The sequence below is a fragment of the Triturus cristatus genome, chromosome 12 (genome assembly GCF_964204655.1).
Source record: "Triturus cristatus chromosome 12, aTriCri1.1, whole genome shotgun sequence".
Lineage (NCBI taxonomy): Eukaryota > Metazoa > Chordata > Amphibia > Caudata > Salamandridae > Triturus > Triturus cristatus.
In genome coordinates this window covers 155269968-155294591 of record NC_140595.1, presented here as the reverse complement: position 1 = coordinate 155294591, position 24624 = coordinate 155269968, and the positions used below count along the sequence as shown (strand labels likewise).

General features: G+C 44.1%; 1 protein-coding gene across 1 annotated transcript in view; it reads left to right on the top strand.

The window, feature by feature from the left end:
• LIX1L (limb and CNS expressed 1 like) overlaps positions 1-24381 on the top strand; it is a 125980-nt gene extending 101599 nt beyond the window's left edge. The window contains exon 6 of the mRNA XM_085639104.1: positions 21721-24381. Coding sequence (XP_085495230.1) covers positions 21721-21963 — 243 coding nt within the window. The 3' untranslated portion in view covers positions 21964-24381. The remainder of the gene's footprint in view (positions 1-21720) is intronic.
• The last annotated feature ends 243 nt before the right edge of the window (positions 24382-24624 follow it).

Genomic DNA, 24624 nt, shown 5'->3' with positions numbered 1-24624 from the left:
GACTGCAGATACAGTTAAGTAACTTATTTCTCATACCATACAATAACGGCCTATACCATACTTTAAAATGACAGGCCATACCATACTGTACAATAACAGGGCATACTATCCAATCAGATCACCCTCACTTCCTTTTACTTCTACCCACCACTGAACCTACCATTCACCTTCACCTACCATTACCTCTACCCACCCATCAATCCTCAAGTTACCCTTACCTCTCTCCGCCTCTACCCGGCCCCAACCCTTATGTTTTTTCGAACTTTTTGCCATGTGCATAACAGCTGCGCAAAGCCATTCGCTCTTCCATAAGCGAGACCTATTGCCTTTTGAGTGAGGTAATAATAGATGACCTCTAAATGTGAGGGTAACTCGGTGTGCTAGGCATGCACTTTGAAAAAGCTGGATAACTTTTCTTCAGGCCAAGATTGAAGGACTTTCTATAGGTGGTATTAATTGCCACTCCTGGCTCTCACAAAGCATTTATAGCTTTATAGTGCAAATTTTATCTCCCCGATATAGACTCCGATAAAGGTAAGCAGCACCTGCATCCTGAATCTTTTTCTTGGCCTACTTTTTTTCCTTTTCTTTCAGATGTTAACCCCTTGTGCTAAGCCTTTTTTGGGCTATTTGGGGTAGTGCGCGCTTAGGCCCCTGTAACTTTTTGACCACATAAGGTATCCACGCCAAATTTGCGTCCTTTTCTTCCAACATCATGGGGATTCTAAAGGTACCCAGGGTTTGTGGATTCCCCTAGAGGGGTCCCAGAAATTAGCCAAAATACAGATATATATATATATATATATATATATATATATATATATATATATATATATATCCTACATATATCCTACTGGCGGTCGCCAGTAGGTAGTTATAGTTAGGACCACGTTTCCATAGGAAATCCGCAACATTCTATTTTGAATAACTTTGGCGCCAGTCGACGAATCCTCGCGAATTTTTCAAAATAGGTGGGGCGCTACGCTCCGCTCCTACCCTGAAAGTCTCGGGGGGATTCGTCAAGCGGGGGCTGAGATAAAAGGGGGGTCCCAAAACGCGTTTTTCCCATGCATTTTTCCATAGGACCTTTAGACACCGCTACGGCTGAACAGAATTACTAGAAATTTGGCAGAGAGGTAGTCCTCAGGTCAAGGAAGTGCCTTTTGTAGGTTTGGTGTAAATCTGTTCAGTAGATTCTGAGAAAATAGCCTTTAAATCAATATATATATCTGAGCCAGCTTACGGTACGCTTACCGTACGCGTACGGTGGCGTGCCCGAGCCCGATTCTGATTGGCTCTTAGATCTTAGTAAACATTCGAATCGGCCGAAACCAGGAAGCGGCGGCCGCCATTTTCTCTCTCGCACTGAGAGTGTGGATTAAAATACAAAGCACAAAAACATGTAAAGGGGCTGTTTGGACAGCTCCAAAACACCTAGCCATGTTGACGGAGTCCCCAAAGATCCCCCAAGGCCAAAAACGGAATTTTTATTTTTTCGCTAATTTCGCCGATTACGCTTACCGTACGCGTACGGTAAAAAAATATAAAAAAAAAAAATTATCCACACTCTCCCCACCCCGTGTGCTAATGGTGCCCGAAGGGCACCATTTCTGCATGGCTTATAACAGGTGTGAAAAATTAAAATATTACATTTCAAAACGAAGTGCATCATATGTCCTCCATGTGCGCACGGTGCGCAAAGCGCATCGTGCGTACATGGCCCATCTAGCGTAACGTGGGCACGCGGTGCGCATAGCGCACCGCGTGCCCACCGTGCGTGCACGGCACTAACTGCGTAAAGTGGGCGCGCGGTGCGCGAAGCACACCGTGCGCGCACGGAACGAACTGCGTTAAGTGGGCGCGCACGCCACGAATGGTGTAAAGTAACTTAGCATTTAAAAAACCGTACAAATTCACTGAAAAAACCATAGGTTTCACACACGTTATAGTTAGGAATTAGCATTTAAAAAACCATGCAAATTCACTGAAAAAAACCATAGGTTTCACACATGTTATAGTTAGCGGAAATTTTACTGATAAAAAACCAATGAAATTCCCCCGTTATAGTTAGTGCAGGCAACTATAACTCACGCGACCGCAATCTTCTGCTGATGACATATGTGTCTTTATGAAAAAAAAATATTTGTAATATATGTATAGCTAAACATTTATGGAAGAAGACATGGGCAAATAAGTGTCTAAATACAGTATTAGCATCAGCAGAGGATTGCGGTCGCGTGAGTTATAGTTGCCTGCACTAACTATAACGGGGGAATTTCATTGGTTTTTTATCAGTAAAATTTCCGCTAACTATAACATGTGTGAAACCTATGGTTTTTTTCAGTGAATATATATATATATATATTCACAGAAAAAACCATAGGTTTCAGGCACGTTATAGTTAGGAATTAGCATTTAAAAAACCTCAGAAATTCACTGAAAAAACCATAGGTTTCAGGGGTGTTATAGTTAGCTGGACTTTTCACTTGTACAAAACCATTGAAATTCCCCCGTTATAGTTAGTTCAGCTAACTATAACTCGCGCGCCCGCAATGCACTGCTGATGACGTCACATATTACATCACTCATGACATGGTCAGTGACATCACTCATGACATCACTGATGACATCTCAAATGACATCACTGATGACATCACTGATGACATCATCCAGTGAATGTGTGTGTTTCTGAAAATTAAATATGTTTTATATATGTATATCTCAAGGTCGATGGAAGAATAAATGGGTATATAAGTGTCTAAATGGATGATTTGTTTTTGAAAAATTGATTGTGTAACTGACTGATTAAGTGTTTCATAGTGAATACATGGCTTAGTGAGTAATGTTTAAATATGTAAATATCTGTATCAGTCTCTCACTTTGTGTATGAGTGGCTGCATGGGTTGGTGAGTAGCTACATGGGTGTTTATATAGGTTATTAGTTGGTTTTATGAGTATCAGTCTGAGTGTCTGCATGGTTCGGTGGGGGTATTACGTAGTGCATAGGTGCATGAATGAATGACTCACTCTTTGTATGTGTTGAAGACAGCATGTGTGCAGGACTCTATGGGTGGATGAGTGAGTGTATGGGTGTGTTAGTGAGTGAATGACTGTCTCAATAGTGTCTTTATGAGTAACTACATATGTTTTAAACTAGTATATGTGACTATTGGTGTATATAAGCGAGTATATGTGACAGTGAGAGATTGAAAGAGTTCCTATATGAATAAGTATGTGTTTCTATAAGTGATTGTTTAAAAGACTAAGTATGTGTAAGTTTCCGTAGAAGTAAGTGTGGTGGTGTGTGTATAACTGTATATGCAAGTAAATGTATGTTTGATTCTTTATTAGCATGAGTGACTATGTGTGTGAGTACCTCTATGGATGAGTGGCATTGTGTAACAGGATGTATAGGTGTATGAGTACATATGATGAGTGAGTACATGTATGAGTGACTGTATAGGACTGTTGGTGAATGAGTGGATGTGTATGTGGATCTTAGAATTACTGTATAGGTTGTTGTAACTGGTATTGGTATGTCCATTGTTTTTAAAATTTTAATTTCTATTTTTGAATGTGTGTATCAAAGGTTATATTAGGGGAAGAGGAGGTCTGCCACTCTATCACAAGGATGATGTCATCAGTGATGTCATCAGTGATGTCATTTGAGATGTCATCAGTGATGTCATGAGTGATGTCACTGACCATGTCATGAGTGATGTAATATGTGACGTCATCAGCAGTGCATTGCGGGCGCGCGAGTTATAGTTAGCTGAACTAACTATAACGGGGGAATTTCAATGGTTTTGTACAAGTGAAAAGTCCAGCTAACTATAACACCCCTGAAACCTATGGTTTTTTCAGTGAATTTCTGAGGTTTTTTAAATGCTAATTCCTAACTATAACGTGCCTGAAACCTATGGTTTTTTCTGTGAATTTCAAAGGTTTTTTAAATGCTAATTTCTAACTATGCCTACAGAGATAGGACATGTGAAGAAAGAAGAAAAAATGCACAGAAAGAAACAAAAGAAGTGCAGAAAGAAGCAACAGAAGTCCTCAAATACGAAGATAAGTGCAGGAAGAAGGATAACGTGCAGAAAGAACAAAAAGAAGAGCAGAAAGAAGCCTTGTTGCAAAATCATCCTGTACCCTCAACTTTTTCAGACGGATACTGGTGGTAACTGAGTCTGACTAACCAGTCCTAGAGCCAGTGCTATGTTAAAAGACACTTAGAATACAGTGAAAACACCTACATACACTAGGGAACATTATGCGTTGGGGTCCCCCTGTGATTAGCATGACCTCCTCTGTAAGCCCCTAGTGTATAATAGGGCATGGGGATTAAAACTACCTCTTAAAACAGGCCACAGGGCGTTTTTGCACACGTTAACTCAGGCCTCGTCCCCTCCCTTCACCACTGTGTAAACACGCCCTGTGTCCATTTTTAGTTGGGAGATTAAGTTCATTTGAATCCTGAGGGTCCCTAGGGTCCAACTAGCCCACTAGGTACCTCCAGTAAGTGCCACAGAGCTGCGTTGCAGAGAGGTGTAAAAAGTGGCACGGCCTGGACCACCTCTCTGCAATGCAGCTCAGTGGCGCTTACTGGAAGCACTTGGTGGGCTAGTTAGCCCCCAGGGGCCCTCAGTATTGAAGGGAAATTATATCCCTAATTTAAAACGTGCCATAGTGCGTGTTTGCACACGTCACCTCAGGCCCCGTCCCCTCCCTTCACCACTGTGTAAACGCGCCCTGTGGCTGTTCTAAGTTGAGAGATTAAGTCCCCCTGAATCCTAAGGGTCCCTAGGGTCAAACTAGACCACTAGGTACCTCCAGTAAGCGCCACAGAGCTGCGTTGCAGAGAGGTGTAAAAAGGGGCTTGGCCTCAGAACACCTGGCTGCAGCGCAGCTCCCTGGCGCATACTGGATGCCTGTTGGGGGCGCGTTTGCAGAGTGCTGCACGGAGGGGGCATGGCCTCCGGCACGATGCCAGTCTTTTATTTATTTTAGTTTTTTAAGAAGGGGGGCTGTTTGGTTCCCCTTCTTATTCTAATTTATTGGCCCTGATGACCCCATCCCCCAGGGCCAGTCTCCTAATTATATTTTTTTGACCCCAATCCCCAGGGCCGGCCACTGTTTTTTATTATTTTTAAAAAATATATATTTATAGACACACCTAGGACATGCTGGACAAACCGTACGTACCTATCACCATGACGATTTGCGTGATATTCATTAAAAGGCGACTATGCATGCAATGAATCCACGTGGAATGTATTTACACCACTAGTGAAGCTCTGACATGTCTGATGCCCTACCGTGCCTAATCCTGGTAGACACCCTTGTCGTTTATTTATACAAACATGGGTAGCTATTGACGGGCACATTTAATACACATGCACACCAAGCCATTCAAAGGGGATTCGACAAAAATTCGACCAAAACTATGCAAGAAACCCCCCTCACGGTTAATAAAACACACATCCACTGCCGGATGTGTAATACTTTTTATTTTACTCTCTGGAAAGGGGACGAACATCACTTGAGAGTCACAGCGTGCTCCTGACAGAGCCCAATGCTGTGTTACACCCACCATTGCCTGCCGAGTGCCACACACCTCTGTGTTGTATTCCACTAGCTAGTGCATATGCTATGACACTCTCTAGCCCATGTGCACTGTAACACCACCCCGTGAATATGTCATGCCACACTTGTCTTCGCACGGGTTATATTGCCCCATCTAACGTGCCTTTCTCGATGCCTATGTTATAACGCACAGTGCTATGCCATACATATTACAATCTGGGATCCATATCTTTGTCACAGTGCATATGCAACGTTACACTCCCCAGCACATATTTTATATTACAACTTTAGAGACTAGTTAGGTTACACAACACTGCCCTGTGCATATTACACTCCAAGGCGCATATCGCATAGCACGCGCTAGTGCCTGTGCTATCTCGCGCTCTCCCATGAATCTGTCATTGCGCACAATGTATTGCATATTATATTTCACGCCCGGTTCATCTTATATCACACTTTTTGGTGCATAGTTTATACCATACACTATATCTAGTTTTCATTTTCAATCGTGCTCTCAGGACTATGTTCTATATAACACTGTGTTCACCTACCCTTTTCACGCGCATTACATTTTGCGATAGGGGGTGGAGGGTCAGGGGGTGTTTCTGCCAAGTGAGCCCGGAGTCACAGTCACAAACGTCCTCTTCTTCCTGAATAAAAGTGAGATTATGCTGCATACTTGTTCATATTTTAAGTAGTTCGCACAGACTCAATGTTTTAAAAACAATAAAGTTCCTAATACCCGCCTTCTCTGAACAGTTAGCTTGCTGCCCCATCCCCTTCCTCCCTATCCTCTGTTGTGTGAATCCATGGACTAGCCTCCTCCCTCCTGCCATGCATGGTCTGATGTGCTGCCACTGCCCTCAATTTAGTATGATGTACCAGTCCACTCCTCCTGCCCTCCATTGCCCAATTCTATGCCCCATCATTGACCTCCTGCTTAAACTCTGTGCTTAGCTTGCTGTCCCTATTCTCCTTCCCCCTGCCCTCCGATGTCTTTGTGCATGCCCCTGCTCCATCCTTTTTGCCCACCATGTCCCATGGACCTGCCACTCCTATCTACTCTGAGTGTTCTGTTGAGCTGCCACTCCCCTCCCACCTGCCTAGCATTGTCAGATGACTGTAACCTGTCCCTGCCACCTCCACCCTGCCTGTCCACATGCCATGCCCCTATCCTCTTCCTCCTGTCCTACATGGTCCATTGTACTGCCACACCCTTCTGCCCTCCCTGGTCTGTTGTGCTGCAACTGCTCCTCCTGCCTGCCCCGTGTGGTCTGTTGTGAGGTCCCTTCCCCTGAACTTTCTTGTCTGTGCACAGGTCCTGACCCTTCCTTCTATCCTCCATCGTCCTTTGTGCATGCCCCTCCACCCTCCTTCTTGCCCATCATAGCCATTGTGCTGCCACTAACCCTCCCACTTGCCATGCATGGTCTTCTGTGCTGCCATGGCCCCTCCCACCTTCCCTGTGTGGTCAGTTAGCTGCCCCTGACCCCCTCCCACCTTCCCTCCATGGTCTGTGTGTATGCCATCACAGTCTCACTGTTGCTCTTCATGGTGTGTCTTGCTTCTAGTGCCCATCCTGCCTGACCTCCATGGCTATCTTGCTGCTCCTGCCCTGCCCCCTTGCCCCCAGCCCTACTCCCTCCCTCCTGGCTTGTCTGTTCCATTGTAATGCCCCTGATCCGTCCCTCCTGCCCTTTATGGTCTGTTATACTGCAGCTTTCTCTCCTGTCTGTCCATTATGGTCAGCTAGCTACCATTGCCTCTTGCCCCTCTGTTCTCTGTTGTCCATGTGCATGGTCCTGTCCCCTCCCTCTTGCTTTCTATGGATTGTTGTGCTGCACTCCCGTCCTGCATGCCCTGTGTGGTGTATTGTGCTGCTGCAAACCCTGATGCCTGCCCTGCAGGGTCAGTTTGGTGCACCTCTCCATGTCCCTCCTGTCCTCTGTTATCCAAGTCCATGTCCCTATCCCATTTCCTTCCATGATCCAATGTACCATACTTGCGAACATTTTGAACTTGGTAAGAGGGAGATTTTGAAAAAAAACTGGGGTATTGATTTTCCCCTTTGAGTTACATTGAAAAAGAGGATATTGTAGACAGGAGACAGATCAAATAAAGCCCATTTGAGCTTAAAAACATTGGACGTTTCCTGGCTGAATCGGGTCTGTTGGCATGTATGGTTGTACTACCATTGCCTCTTCCTTCTGCCCACAATGGTCTATTACATTGCCACAGCCTTGAAGGAGGGTAGATTTTGTATCACAGGGGGCCCCTGGCCCGTTCTGTCCACACCTGAAGTATGAGACCCTTGTCCTTGCCCTGCCAGCTGCATTTGTAGGCCGTATTAAATTGACCAGCGGGTCCTGTGTTGCTATATAATTATCCTGAGACATCCTTACCACTCAGCCAGCATAAAACCCCTGTGTAGGCCCTTCTGTTCAATATGTAGGCCTCTTTCTTAAATTGACCATAGCTCTGCAATTTTAGTGTATAGCAGTCTGAAGGCAGGTCTGCGAGGCCTTCTGATCCAAACTAGTAGCCCCCACCCTACCCGAGTGCTCCGTGCTCGGTATCAAAGTTCAACATCCCCCTGAAGCTGTCGACATACAGTAGGCTGCATCCTGGACTGGTACTTGCTTCCTGGGCAGGTTTCCCGCTTTTAAGGAAGTGGCAACCGCAGAGCGTCAAGTTAGGAGAACTGAGGAGATTTTATACATGAATATATTGAATTCCCGTACAATACCCATTATTTTCTGCTTGCTCTATGGAACTTACGATAAGCGATTGGCCTGAGAGACTGACCTTTTCACCCAGTCCATTGTCAGCATTAAGTGGGTAAATGACGAAATGTCTGGTAAAATCTGCAGACGAAGCTTTTGGGTAGCATACGTAGGTAGATGTAGCGTGCAAAGGAGCCCACAAAATGATATAAAAAGGGAGCACCCACAGATATCGACGGACTACCTCGCCGTCTGTATGTAGGTTAACAGGCAGTGCAGGTTTTCCCCAAGAGCTGGGAGCTCTTGTCTTCCTTTGCTTAAAATGTCTTGCTCTGCTTTGCTTGAAGTATCTTATTCTATTTTACCTATATGAAATGTCATGTTATGTTTAACCATTGTTCTCTTTACTTTTGCATTTAAAAGATTTTGTATTGTAATTGCAGGAATGCTTGCTCTAAGAGTAAACGTGAGTGTTCCTAGGTAACATTTTCCTTGGTGTAACTTGTTTCTCATGATGCATTTATAGATGTGTTTTCTCTCTCTCTCTGTCAGTACATTAATTGAGATACAGAGAATATTATGACAGCTGTATGATTATCTGGATTCTGTATTTTGTACTTTATGTCTCTATTCTGCGGTTTCTTTGAAGTTGCATCTTGTCATTAAACTGCCATTGTATTCTGCCTCCAATTCCATGTCTCATATGTCTGTTTTCTTCATTTTTGGAGCAAGCGTTCCTAGGCACCCCGGCTCAAATTAAGGTGCCCCTTTTATCCCTGACTCACTCTCCTGCTCAGTTCTGTGGTGGCTCCCGGGGATCTGGGGACCGCCCCTAGCTTCCTTGACCCGTAATAGATCTTCCCTCCAACAGCCTCTCTTGCAAGTCCTGTATTGTTGGTTTGTTGCCCCTGCCCCCCTTTCCACTGCCCTCCATATTCTGTTGTGCTTCCACGGCCCTTCCTGCCTGCTCAGTGTGGTTAAATTGTTGCCTTTGCACCCTCCTACCTGCCTTCAATTTTCAGAGTCCGTGCCCCTGGCCTCTGCCTCTCAACAGTATCCTAATGAACAACTAGATTGCTAACATTCTATATTTATTACAAAAGTGTGGAACGCCTGACATCATCTTGATGTAATCAAAACTGTAATACCTAGAGCATTTCCTTTAGAAATTACATATATGAGAGGGTCTTATTGGCATCAAAATTATGGTTAGTGCTCTAAAAGACTAAAATAAGGACATATTTTCTGAGTTTTCAAATAGCGACAAAGCACTTTTAAATTATTTGTTATCTTTATGTTTTTTTATCCAGTTGACCACTTGATTAAATGTTGCACTTAGGGGAGAGGATGTGGTGTTACTTCCAGAACTGCAGACTTTGCAACTGGGGAACCAGGTTGAAGTTTCTGCTTCAGCTCGACATTCTGTGATTCTGGTCAAATCACTTAGTCTCCCCATGTCTACAACCAAAATGAATTTGTTCTTGTGTGATGTAACCAATGCTCATGTAAAGCACTCCAATACCTGACAAGTCTGCACTATATAACACTGCAAAAACACAAAATAATAAGTGTTTTGCACACTTCTGTCATTGGGCTATATTTGGGCTACATCTGGGTGATTTTGGGCTACATTTGGGCTCTTTTGTCTCCGGTGGCCATCTTGGGAGATTTATTTGTTATGAAGTTTCCTAATTTCCTCATGTACTGCAGTCTCCTCAGTAGGAAATGCTTTCAGTTTTTTACTTTGATTCCATCATGAAGGTATTCAGATATGTCACACATTTGCCATAAATTCTGAATGTTAGCACTCTAGTTGCTCATTAGATCACTGTAGTAAAACTACTGCACCATGGAAGTCTGCTCCTGGTATTAAAAGTGCATGTTTCAGTCTGCATGTCAGAATTTTTTAATGAAATAGAAGAGGATTTGAGAAGTCACTCAAAATGTGCCCTCATTTTCTTTCTTCAGCATTAATCATAATTTCTATGGCAAAATGAACCTCCTCATTGTGTTCCTTTTTAAATTAAATGTTTTAAGTGTTACCAGTTTATTCCAATCAAGATGGCTTCAGGTGTGCCTTACTTTTGTCATAATGAAGACAGTAAGCGCTCTAGTTGTTTTTAAGAACATTCTGGGACATTCTGTCATTGGGCTATACTTGGGCTACATCTGGGTGATATTTGGGCTACATTTGGGCTCTTTTGTCTCTGGTGGCCATCTTGGGAGACTTATTTGTTATGAAGTTTCCTAATTTCCTCATTTACTGCAGTCTCCTCAGTAGGAAATACTTTCAGTTTTTTACTTTGATTCCATCAAGAAGGCATTCAGATGTGTCACACATTTGCCATAAATTCAGAATGTTAGCACTCTTTTTGCTCATTAGATCACTGTAGTAAAGCTACTGCTCACCAGGGAAAACTGCTGCTGGTATTGAAAGTGCATGTTTCAGTCTGCATGTCAGAATTTTTTAATGAAATAGAAGAGGATTTGAGAAGTCACTCAAAATGTGCCCTAATTTTTCTTTCTGCAGCACTAATCATACTTTTTATGGAAAAATGAACCCCCTCATTTTGTTCCTTTTTAAATTAAATGTTTTAAGAGTTACCACTTTAATCCAAGCAAGATGGCTTCAGGTGTGCCATACGTTTATCATAAGTAGGACTGTTAGCGCTCTAGTAGTTCTTTGGAACACTCTGGGAAGCTGCAGTAGAACACAAAGGAATCAACTGACAGTCTCTGCCCTTGTTGGATGTACATGTTTTACTGAGAATGTCAGACTTCATTCTCACATGACTGAGAAAGATAATGTGAATTTACTGAAAATAAGCTCTCAGTTTAGCCTATAGATCACCTTCCAAACCTCTGTGGTAAAAGCATGAGAAAATATTTTTCTCTCAATCATGATATCCCAGCAGAAGGCTTTTTCACATGGTGAAATCACCTTAGAACATACCACAATTCCTAAAATGAGTATGGTACCATCAACAAATGATTTATAATGTAACTAAAGTCTTAAAACCTTCTATTAACTGCAATGCTTTTTAATGAGGTGCTATCATGTATATTGGTCCCAAGATGGCTGCCAACACTTCTTGGATGAAGTGCTGACAGCCAATCAGATCTCAGGATGAGATGTGTGGTTAGGCTCCGCCCACATATATATATGCTTTTAAATGCTATTTTCTCAGGAAATACTGAACAGATTTACACCAGACCTGCAAAAGGCACTTCCTTGACCTACGGACTACCTCTCTGCCAAATTTCTAGTAATTCTGTTCAGCCGTTCGGGCTGTAGCTCGTTCTAAAGGTCCTATGGAAAAATGCATGGGGAAAACGCGTTTTGGGACCCCCCTTTTTTCTCGGCCCCTGCTTGACGAATCCCCCCGAGACTTTCAGGGTAGGAGCGGAGCGTAGCGCCCCACCTATTTTGAAAATTTCGCGAGGATTCGTCGACCGGCGCCAAAGTTATTCCAAATAGAATGTTGCGGATTTCCTATGGAAACAGGGTCCTAACTATATCTACCTACTGGCGACCGCCAGTAGGTAATATATATATATATATATATATATATATATATTTTTTTTTTTTTTTGGGGGGGGGGGGAAACGGGCTGCAAATGAAAGCGTCTGGGTTTTTCTCTGCAAATGGTATCAAAAGAGGGTTTGTAGGGTTGAAATCACCATCTTCCCAGCTTTTAGGGAAGGACAAACTTTTGTCAGAAAACCAACATTTTTTACAGTTTTGGCATTTTTCTGGGACATAGCCTATTTTTGCTATTTTTTGTGCTTTCAACCTCCTTTCAGTTAATGGTAGAAATGGGTGTGAAAGCAATAATGGATCCTGGAAAGCTATACATTTTAGAAAAGTAGATAAAATTCTGAATTCAGCAAGGGGTCATTTGTGTAGATCCATCAATGTTTCTTTATAGACACTAAGTTAAATATAGGAAAAACTGAAAATTAGTTTAAAAAGAACAGCCTTTTGTGTCAGTTTTCAACTGTAACTTATTCTAATTATGACAGCTCTATGAAAGCAATATACCGTTACATCCGCTGGACCTTCCTGGTTGTGGGGATATATATATATAGGACTTGTAGGTTCACCAAGAACCTGAGGAACCTAGAGTCAAAAACTGAGCAGCAATTTGCAATGGTTTTTTATTATGTTCCAGGTATATAGCAATTATTGTGGGGAAAATGTATACATGGAAAAATCGGTATGAAAGACACCCATGTATTTCTCAAATGGGAACAAATTATAGAGTTTAGAAACGGTACATATTTTCGAAATTGGGAATACTCATGCTAGCATGAGAATTATCGGTCATTTTTCAAAATGACTTCTTTTTTACACAATGTCTTTCATTTGGAAGGCAGAAATGCATCAACAATCAATAGGTAATAACAGTTGCTTTACAAATTTGAATTACCCTAAGTCTCCTGATAAAAATGGTACCTCACTTGTGTGGGTAGGCATAGTGCCCACGACAGGAAATGGCTCAAAACCCAACGTGAACACACCACATTTTCACAATGAAAATGTACCCTTTTTTTGCGAAGTGTCTTGCTGTAGTTTTTGAATACTAGCTCTGCCGGCACCTAGGGAAACCTAGCAAACCTATACATTTTTGAAAACTAGACACCCAGGGAATCCAGGATGGGGTGACTTGACTGCCTCCCACCAGGTTGTTACCCAGAATCCCTTGCAAACCTAAAAAATTGCCAAAAAATACATATTTGCCCCACATTTCTGTGGTGGAAAGTTCTGGAATCTGCGTGGATCCACAATTTTCCATCCACCCGCGTTCCCCAAAGTCTTACGAGAAAAATGGTACCTCACTTGTGTGGGTTGGCCTAGTGCCCGCGACATGAAACGGCGCAAAACGCAATGTGAAAAATGACCCTTTTTTGGCAAAGTGTCTAGCTGTAGTTTTTGAATACTAGCTCTGCCGGCACCTAGGGAAACCTAGCAAACCTATACATTTTTGAAAACTAGACACCCAGGGAATCCAGGATGGGGTGACTTGACTGCCTCCCACCAGGTTGTTACCCAGAATCCCTTGCAAACCTAAAAAATTGCCAAAAAATACATATTTGCCCCACATTTCTGTGGTGGAAAGTTCTGGAATATGCGTGGATCCACAATTTTCCATCCACCCCGCGTTCCCCAAAGTCTTACGAGAAAAATGGTACCTCACTTTTGTGTGGGTTGGACTAGTGCCCGCAACATGAAACGGCGCAAAACGCAATGTGAAAAATGACCCTTTTTTGGCAAAGTGCCTAGCTGTAGTTTGTGAACCCTAGCTCTGACGGCACCTAGGGAAACCTACCAAACCCACACATTTCTGAAAACTAGACACCCGGGGGCTTTCAGGGAGCTATGACTAGCGTGGATCCCCCAATGTTTCCTTACCTAGAATCCCCTGCAAACCTCAATTTTAGCTGAAACAATCACTTTTTTCACACATTTTGGTGTGGGAAAGTTGTGGCATCACCAGGCTCACACAAATTTCCCACCACCCAGTGTTCCCCAGGTCTCCCGATTTAAAAATGGTGCCTCACTTGTGTGGGAGGCCCAATTACCCGCGACAGGCAAGTGCCCAAAACGTAGTGAAGCAACATCAAAATTGCCTATCTCAAAACAACCTGGTTTTGTTAAGGGGGGGGGGGTCACCTGGGTTTTTGGCCCCGTGCTTGGAGGCCATCTAGGGAAACCTACCAAACCCACACATTTCTGAAAACTAGACACCCGGGGGCTTCCAGGGAGGTATGGTTTGCGTGGATCCCCCAACATTTCCTTACCCAGAATCCCCTGCAAAGCTCAATTTTTACTTGAAAAATCACTTTTTTCACACATTTTTGTGTGGGAAAGTTGTGGCATCACCGGGCTCACAGAACTTTCCCACCACCCAGTGTTCCCCCAGGTCTCCCGATAAAAATGGTGCCTCACTTGTGTGGGAGACCCAAGTACCCGTGTCAGGCAAGGGCCCAAAACGTAGTGAGGCGACATCAACATTGCCTATCAAAAAAAAATTTGGTCCCTTGCCTGACGCTAGCCATGCCTCCCTGGATGCCCCCAGGTGTCTAGTTTTCAGAAATATGTGGGTTTGGTAGGTTTCCCTAGATGGCCGCCGAGCCCCGGGCGAAAAACTCATGGGACCCCCATGCAAAACCAGGTTGGTTTGTGATAGGTAATTTTGATGTCGCATCAATAGATTTTGGGCCCTTCCCTTCCGCGGGTACTTGGAACATCCATACAAGTGAGGTACCATTTCTATTGTGATACTTGTAGAAATGCTGGGGAGTTGGAAATTTGTTGTTACTTTTCGCCGTGTGAAAATTTGGGCACAATAATGCAAGGAAAATGTCAGTCACATTTTGAGGTTTGAATTGTGGGTAAGATAACTTGTTGAGATCCACAAGAGAGACATCACCATGCACTCCCATGGCTGTTTAGTTTACGACAAAAACTACAGTTGTTAGGTTATTCTTAAATGAAATGTACAGCTTGGCAGAGTGACAAAACAGACAAAGATTACTGCACAGCCATCTATTCCTCAAGCATACACACGTACTGGTTGGATTTGGCACGTGGGCGAGTGATGGTTCAGTATATAAAATTGTGTTAACAAGAGATTAAAAAAAAATGAAATGCACTGTCAATCATTGAATGGACAAAAAACTGAACCAGTGACTCGCAGCTCGTGAGCTGTAAAGCCACTTCAAGGCCCCAACCGCTTTATAGGCCATTCACACACCTTTCATACATGATACACACAAGAACATTTACACCACCAGGCACAACACCAACACATTACAACATTCACAAAAAAGGACAAGGTACACCCTGCTTGACAAAAACAAAAAAAACACTTTTTTAAACACAACCACCTATTCCTCAAGCACACACATATACTGGTTGGATTTGGCACGAGGGTGAGTGGTGGTTCAGTATATACAGTTGTATTAAACAGAGATTTCACAAAAATGAAATGCACTGTTAATTGAAAGGCCGAGAAACTAAACCATTGACTCACAGCTCGTGAGCTGTAAAGCCACAACAAGGCACAAACCTCTTTATTCATACACCTTTCATACGTGTGACACATACAAAACCATTCACAACACCAGGGGCCCAGCACATTACAACACTCGCACCAGCACACAGTGCCATTCAAGGGCCCATCACTTTCACATGCCCGCATTCCTGACACAGCAACCACACCAGCTCACGGATTACGTTGAGTGGCGTTTGGCTAGCAGTGTGTGTAGTGACCAGCAGCTAGTCACTACTCACACCCCGACAGCCAAGCGCCAGTCCACGCACACCACACCGCCAGCCAAGCGCCAGTCCATGCACACCGCCAGCCAAGCGCCAGTCCTCGCACACCACACCGTCAGCCATGCGCCAGTCCACGCACACCACCAGCCAACGACAGTCCACGCACACCACACCGCCAGCCAAGCACCAGTCCACGCACACCGCCAGCCAAGCGCCAGTCCACGCACACCGCCAGCCAAGCGCCAGTCCACGCACACCGCCAGCCAAGCACCAGTCCAAACACACCACCAGTCAAGTGCTAGTACAAACACACCGCCAGCCAAGCACCAGTCCACGCACACCGCCAGCCAAGCACCAGTCCACGCACACCGCCAGCCAAGCGCTAGTCCACGCACGCCACACGGTCAGCCATGCACCAGTCCACGCACACCACCAGCCAAGCGCCAGTCCACGCACACCACACCGCCAGCCAAGCGCCAGTCCATGCACACTGCCAGCCAAGCACCAGTCCATGCACACCGCCAGCCAAGGGCCAGTCCACGCACACCACAACGTCAGCCATGCGCCAGTCCACGCACACTTCACCGCCAGCCAAGCATCAGTACAAACACACCGCCAGCCAAGCACCAGTACAAACACACTGCCAGCCAAGCACCAATCCAAACACACCGCCAGCCAAGCGCCAGACCACGCACACCGCCATCACATTTAGGATTTCTTTTTATATAAATAAGAAAACACAAACAAATTGCAAATAGATACAAATCTACTAACACAAAAACTGAAACAAAATACACTACACAAATGCCAACCTTGAAACTGAACCAAAAATATTAAACAATAGAGGCCAGGCAGTTCACTTTACCACTCATGGATGCTCCCAAAAATTATTTTGCGTGTGGTACATTCTAAAACAAGCAGGCACACACAGCCCAGGGTTAGAAGGACACTCTGGGCAGTACATAAGAGTCTCCTTCCGCGTACCTCTTCACCAACAGACTCTACATCTCCTACTGGGAAAGTCTTTTGAGGGTGTGGGAGGAATGTGATCAGGAAAGTGGCGATCTTTCAATCTAGCAACATCCTCCACCACTCCAACTCTAGGAACACTTGCCTGTTCCACTAAAACAAGGCTGCCTATTACAGACTCCTGAAACTTAGCAAAAGTCATCTTTGACTCAGGTCTAGAATCCTGGAACACAACAAAAGCATTAAAGGTTGCCAAGTGGAAAAGATGGATAGCCAACTTCTTGTACCAAATGTAAGCCTTACGAAGAGCAGCGTAAGGTTCCAACCTCTGATATACTCTGTCAACACCACCCATGTGCCTATTATAGTCTAAAATGCACACAGGTTTGCGCGCTTCAGCAACCTGACCCCAAACAGTCACAGGTGCAGTGCTTTCATCATGGATGGTAGTCAGCATGTAGACATTTCTCCGGTCTGAAAACTTCACAGCTAGAAGCACCTCGCAATGCAACGCACTGCACTGTCCCCGCACAAGCTTTTGACAAACAAGTTCTTTTGGGAAACCTTTACGGTTAGTGCGGATTGTGCCACAAGGAACAGTGTCCACTTTGGCCAATTTCCTGAACAACCGCACAGCAGTGTAGAAGTTATCTACATATAAATGGTGGCCTTTGTTAAAAAATCCTCTACCAAGTTCCTAAACAATTTTCTCAGTCACTCCAAAATTGGATGGACAACCAGGGGGGTTAATCCTGGATTCCTTACCGGTGTACACCCTGAAATTAGAGACATATCCAGTCCTATTGTCACACAGCATATACAGCTTAATTCCATAGCGTGCACTCTTAGTAGGAATGTATTGCCTAAAAACCAAGCGGCCCTTGAACTCATCCACTGCAATTTCTTTCCCAGGAGCATAGAGCTCAGAAAATCGATCAGCAAAGTGATCAATGACAGGCCGAATCTTAAAAAGATAGTCACACTCGGGGTGATCTTGTGGCAACGTTAAACCATTATCGACAAAATGCATCATCCGAAGCAGAAGCAAATACCTATCACGACTCATGACTGCCGGAAAAATAGCAGTTGCCATCAAGGGACTAGTATGAAGACATTGATGGCTTCCTCAGCAAGCCCATCAAAAAAGTTAAACCCAAGAACTTCTTCATCTCTTCCAGATTTGTGGGAGTCCACCGGGTAGCTCTAGAGTGGGGCTAAAGACTGGCACTGTTGTCCCTCAAAAACTGTTCGGCATACAAATTAGTCTGCTCAAAAATCTCTGCCAAAAACCCATCGTCCATAAACAACTGAAAAAGATTTATCGGCAACAAGTTTTTAGTATTCGCTCTACACCCTGGAACACCAGTAAAGTCTGGCAATGCCGGCTGCACCATGCCTGGGGCAACCCAGAGGTCAGCACTTTCAACGGGAAGCCTTGCAGCCCCAGGCTGCAGCCCAGATGCCTCTTGCTGCACTATACCAACGGGAAGCCTTGCAGCCCCAGATGCCTCTTGCCGCACTACACCAACGGGAAGCCTTGCAGCCACAGGCTGCAGCCCAGATGCCTCTTGCCGCACTACACCAACGGGAAGCCTTGCAGCCCCAGCTGCAGCCCAGATGCCTCTTGCCACACTACACCAATGGGAAGCCTTGTAGCCCCAGATGCCTCTTGCCGCACTACACCAACGGGATACCTTGCAGCCCCAGATGCCTCTTGCCGCACTATCGGCATATCAATCTCCTCCTCTAACACAGGCATTTCATCCGCACTAAGAGTATCTTCATCATCCGATGATTCCATATGGAGAGAAAACACACTGCCATAATCGTCCCCTGCCTCCTCTGCCTCAGATGCAGAGTCACTCTCTGAACCATGGTCAGAGGAAGACTCAAAAAGCAACCTGCTGAGCAGTAATCGTGCGGCTAGCCATTATCCTTACTAAGAAAGGAGACTGCACAAACAAGTCAACAACAACCAACACTGTGCAAAACAAGTAAGTAAAAAAAAATGTGTGCCTTTATCACAAGGATCTATATACTCAAAAACTATACAATTCACTTACAAGAGACTGCTACACTCACCAGCACCTACTCTGCAGAGACACAGCAAAAACCAACGATATCCCACTAGAAAGAAAAAAAAACAATAAATTACTCACAAGACAACAAAATGCACATCGAGCACAAATGCAAAAGGTTTTTGACACTCAAAAACCAGAAGCCAAACATACTGCTATTATTACACCATTTGCAAAAAACAAACTCATGCAGAGAAATGAAACTTGTTTACATTGTCCAAAAAAAAGTCTCTTACCAATCACATGCAACTACACAAACAGCAGAACCACCAGTAACGAAACCGCAACCTGGAACAGTCTAAAGAGCAAAAGTCTCCACCTAGAACAAAAAAGAAAAAATAAAGCATTACAATTGCAATTCACAAAAAATAAAACAATTAACATTATAACACGCTATGGTACTACCCAAATGGTCAATCGGGTTGTCTGCCAGGCCAATCTGCCCCTCAGGTGGGGCAGAAAACAGCAGACAGAAATTTGCCCCCTTGCAAAAGTAATAAATCCCTAGTGCCTAGTAGGGTTTTCTGCCTCCCCCCCCCCCCCCCCCCTCCCCTCCCGCCTAGTGCAGAAAGGCCAAAAAAGGGGCAGATCCGTCCCCGGGAAGCAACTACGTCGCTTCCATTACTCGCTTCCTCCCGGGGAGTAGAAAGTGAACAGAAATAAGCTGATCTGCCACCTATCTGCCCATATAAAAAGATCTGCCCCCTGGAAGTGACCCTTCGCCAAGGGGTTGCTTCCATTTTAATTTAAAAGAAGTCCCTGGTCTCTAGTGGGGTCTTCAGCCTATACGCATACAAAAACAATATGCCCACGAGCAGCGACCGTTGCCCAAGGGGTCACTCCCATTTCATTTTTATGAATGAGTCCCTGGTGTCTAGTGGGTGGCAGAAGGCCCAATAAAAATGCCAGGGGGGGCAGAATACACATTAAAAAAAAAAAAATTGCCCCCTGGAAGCGACCCTTGCCCAAGGGCTCGCTTCCATTTTAGTTTAAATAATTTAATTTTTATTTAAAATAATTCCCTGGTGTCTAGTGGGGGTACTAAAAACGGGCCGATCTGCCCCCAGGGGGGGGGGGGGCAGAATTCCCATTACAAAAAAAAATGGCCCCTGGAAGTGACTCTTGCCCAAGGGGTCACTTCCATCATATTTTACAAAATGCCCTGGTGTCTAGTGGGGGTTTCTGGGGGCAGAAAGGCCAAAAAAACGAGGCCATGTGCCCCCAGGGGAGGCAGAATATCCGATCAAACAAAATTGCCCCCCTGGAAGCGACCCTTGCCCAAGGGGTCGCTTCCATTACAATTGCACAACTAATCCCTGGGTCTAGTGGGCTTTTCTGCCCCCCCCCCCCCCCGGGTCCAGAAACGGCCAAAAAAATGACCGATCTGTCCCCATTGGGGGCAGAAAAGTCTTAGTTAAATTTGTCCCCCATAGGAAGCGACCCTTGCCCAAGGGGTCGCTTCCTTTAAAAATAAAAATAACATCCCTGGTGTCTAGTGGGGCATTCCTGCTCCACGATCCTAAATTGGCCCCCCCGCCCCACCGGAGGCAGAACACGTACCTCCTTCGCTGGACGCGCGGGAAAGAAATGATTTCCAGCGCTTCCTGATGACTGCGCGCGCTGTGCTCATGACGGAGCGGTTCCGTCATAAGCACAGCCCAACCGATGCTCATGACGGAACCGCTCCGTCATGAGCATCGAAGGGGTTAAGGAGGTCGAAATCCTGTTTTTGCCTTTTTTGTTTGTCACTGTGTTTAATGTCAGGTTGTTCACTTCCTACCCCAGCTGTGCCAGGGTAAAAGTTATCTGTTTCATATGTCTTTAAAGCAAATTTATTTGTGTCATTGTCCGAGTTTTGTAAATTAAAGTGTCATCTGTTGAATCTTTGGTGGGAATCTGAACATTTGACCGTGTTTAAGTTCCAAATCATGTCTCCCACTGAATTGTTTTTTGTTTTCCTCTGCCATGAAGTGGGATTGTTGGAAATGCTCACTCCACTGGTGTACTGTGTAGTGCTGGTAGGATACCAGACTCATTCACCTCTTGGGAGATGCAGAAAGCATGATTTTCCTCATATGTCAAGCCTCTTTCTTTGTAAGATGGTATCATGCAGGAAGACCTTCTCCTCTGGAAAGGGCTTTAGTTTCCTTCTAGAAATTGAATGCCTGGGATGTTCTTACCTTTGGAGTTTCCTTTTTGGAGAAAACTGTCTCAACGCTTGTTTCTGCACCTCTAATAGTAATTGTGCTTATTAGCAAAAAGGCTTGATTTCCTTGTAGCCAGAGCAAATGTTTGTGTTGGACCTGAAGATGCAGGTGCCTGATGAGCAGAGCGCTGCATAGTGTGTCAATCATATTGTTTAAGTGAGGGGGAAGACGTTTGTCACCCTCCAAAGCCATATTAAATAAGAGCTTCCCAGTCGAAGATTCCAGGGAATCCTTTTTTGGGGGGGTAATATTTGGCACAATAAAGTGGGATGCTCAGATAGCAGTGCCTGGTGAAGGAAGTTGCAAACATAATTGTAAACAGCAGGTGTGAGAGACAAAGTTGAGGTTTTGAGGGTATCCTCCGGGGCTGGGGGCCTGACCTTGTCATTTGAGTGTTGGAGGGAGATAAATGTATCTGAATTTCCCTTCTACTGAAAAAGATCCTGATTAAGCATTTTCCATGTTCTTCCTAATATGCTTTGAAGGTAACCCATTTTATCTTTCAGTTTTTTTATAAGGCCTATCCAGAAAGATGGCAGTCCAAATTCTATGAAAATCTGGAAGTCAGACTGTACAAACGTTGTTATTCCAACCACAGGAATATCATCGATTTAAAAAAGAGCAGGCTTAATGCCTGGGAGTACTGATAAGCTGAGAAACTCCTTTTCATAATAATACATTTTAATATTGGATGATATTGGCACTATAGAAACTGATTCAACTAACCTCACTTATGATTCCTTTGAGTGTCTTTCTTTAATGTCCGCTTGATTTTTGTGAAATAAAAACGTTTCCAAGAGTATGATTTGAGTAAAAACACTCTGATGGTGCACGCATTGATAAAGTATTCAAAACTGAATTGCATTGCTTCTTTGCAGGAAGTATTGGCCCATTACTCTCACCGTGCTCTGGATGATGACATGAGGAACCAGATGGCAATGGATTGGGTCAACCGGGAGCAGGACATCCCAGGAACTCTTACACGGGAGCTGTCATCGACTGAGAGGGAACTTGATGATGCCAGGCTTGCTGGCAAGGAGCTACGTTTTCATAAGGAGAAAAAAGATATCCTGATGCTGGCAGCTGGTCAGCTGGGAACCATGCATTCTGCTACTTGTTAGACTGTGCCAACAGGTTCACTAACCATGCCAATCCTTGCTAACACTCGTTCTACGCTGATTTAGACTGAAAGGGTTGGTTTATAATTGGACTTGTTATCTTGCTGTCATTACAGATTTGTGATCCGTTTGCACATTTTGTACTTTTTTAAATTCTATACTCTGTATAGTCTTTTATACTTTAAGATTACATTTGAATACGTAGATATATTTAGCTATGTGATATTGTTTCAAGTAGATAGTTTTTCAATTTAGCTTTCTACTAAGTAGATCATAAACCTAATTCACTTTAGTATTATGTAATTAGTTCTTAAATATCGGGAACTATAAAAAGTGCTAGTTTGTACTTTCTTCATATATAGCCACTCATTTATGCAAATATCTTAACTTGGTGTTTGCAATTACTATACAGCTAACTGAACAGAATGACGAGGTAGCTGTGCAGAGACGAATCTGATTTTTCATGAGCGTAGCAATGTTTCATTTGGACGATCAGAGCATGAATGTGTATTGCACGACAGTCTGCAATTTGGTAAAGTAGAAAAGCTGTTTGTGATCTGTGATGTTATAAGTTCAGAGCATATTGATTCATACATTGGCATGGAATTGAACATTTCCTATGGGCATAGAAGTTGGCTATCTTGGGGTCTTCATTGGATTCACATGCTTAAACATTCTGCGATAATAGGTTTAGATCCCAACCTTTTTGGCATTTTAAAGACACCTGGACTGGTTCAGTAGTCCAGTTTATTGTTCTGTCATCCTGTTCTCCCTTCTCGATAGTGTGTTGGTAATTTCCCGCAGTAGCAAACGACCGTTAAACACTTTTCCAAAAAGAATGCTGTGAAAGAATTTGTAGTCTTCATTTGCTAATGTAGTTCTTTGGGCAAACAGCACTACCAGACACTCACTATGTGTTTCTGATAGTGGAATCCCTAGTGGCATGATTTTCTTGGCAAGTATGAGTTGCCCAGTGATTCTGGACTGCAATTATCAGATCCAGAAGCATCAAACTGGGTATTACTGGGCGTGGATCAGTGCTAGGAAAATAGGTGTGGACTGATGGGGACTTTGAGCTGAGGGACAGCCTGGCACCTGCCAAACTGACTCATCCTCTGTAAACTACTTTGAGGAAGAAGAATGGGTTACCCCAGAGACTCCCAAGCCACTTTACCCACGAAGGCCATTCCTGTCTTGTGATTCACACTTCCAAACCTGCACCAGGCCTTCAGATATTTACCAACTGCACCTTATCAGTGTAGGTAGGTAATATCTGTGTTGAAGTCACCGAAATAGGTGAAAAATGTGTTAAAGGACCCCATAAATTCAGGTCTAGCAGGTTATTCCCCTATCGAGGGACGTCAACTCGTAATCCACAATCGACTCCTGGGGAGATGGCCAGACCCATTCATTACCGCCCCAGTATCTCTACTCATAGTTAACAAAGAACTTGTAATGAGGGCCATAGCTTTGATTTTTGTTCTCATCTGGCAAGGTTTTATAGCAACCTACTTTCACCGTCCATCCTTTTTTAAGGCAAGAGCCATTAACCACTTGGCGGAAATACTTGGGTTTGCATGCCTTTCCTTGACCAAAATATTCAGTCAGTTAATGGGCCTACTGCTTGATGCCATAAAAAGATGTCACTTGTCATAGCAACCAAATATTTAAGTAAACGGCTTCTGCTCCTCATAAGCAAGATTGCAGTCAAACCTTTTTTGCTTTTTCAGCTTACAAAGTAAGGTTTTAATGATCATTCCTTCAAAAAGCAGTGATCTTTGATTTAATCTAAAATCTGGTGAAACCTCTTCTGGTTGACTTCACCTTGTAGGATGCAAGAGGGTCAGAAAAACCTATAAGCCCATGCTTTCCTGGTAGTGGAGAGATGTTATTTTTCTTTACCATGAATTTATCATCACTATTCAGATTTGTCTGTTGCATCATCAAGGAACTGTAGTCCCTGCAGCTTCTTTGTGTCCTTCCTACATATAATCCAAGATTTCACAATTCGTCACACTGGAAGAAATTAAGAAAGCTACCACTGCTTCCAGTACCAATCATGGAAGTTCTGGAGAAAGGAAAGACACTTTCCTCCTTGGTAGCGAAAGGAAGTAAGTGTTTGAGGCATGTGTGCTGTAGATACACATGCTTTGCATACACCTGCCATCTAGTGATTGGTCTGTATGTTTCCAAGTTGTTTTTATTCGAAGAAGTCTTTTCTAGTCACGAGGCAAGGTGACTTCTCCTTTTCAATGATAGTGCACATGGGCATCAACTCCATTGTTAGTATTCTTTCCGCCATCGGGTTCGGACAGGGTTTTCTGTGCTCCGGTTCAAGACCGTTTGTCAGGATCCCTTTGGTTCGCAACCCACTGTATCGTCAGTATTGTTTCGAATGAAGTTTCCCCTCCTTCGAGTGTCAAAAATCAGAAAAATATCACAGTTGGATTGACAAAACTCCAACCGCGGCGTTCAGGCCTAGCCCTTCCTTTCACTTCTACTCAAGAGAGCAACATTGAGTAAATCTGCCTGTGGAACGGTCTCCGTTCCAATTCTGCCCTTGGTGCCATTCCAAATATCCGCGCACAGACCTTCACAAAATCTGCAACTTGTGCTCCGGAGCACAAAGAAGACTGCGACGCCGGTCTCTCATTCCGCTTGGAA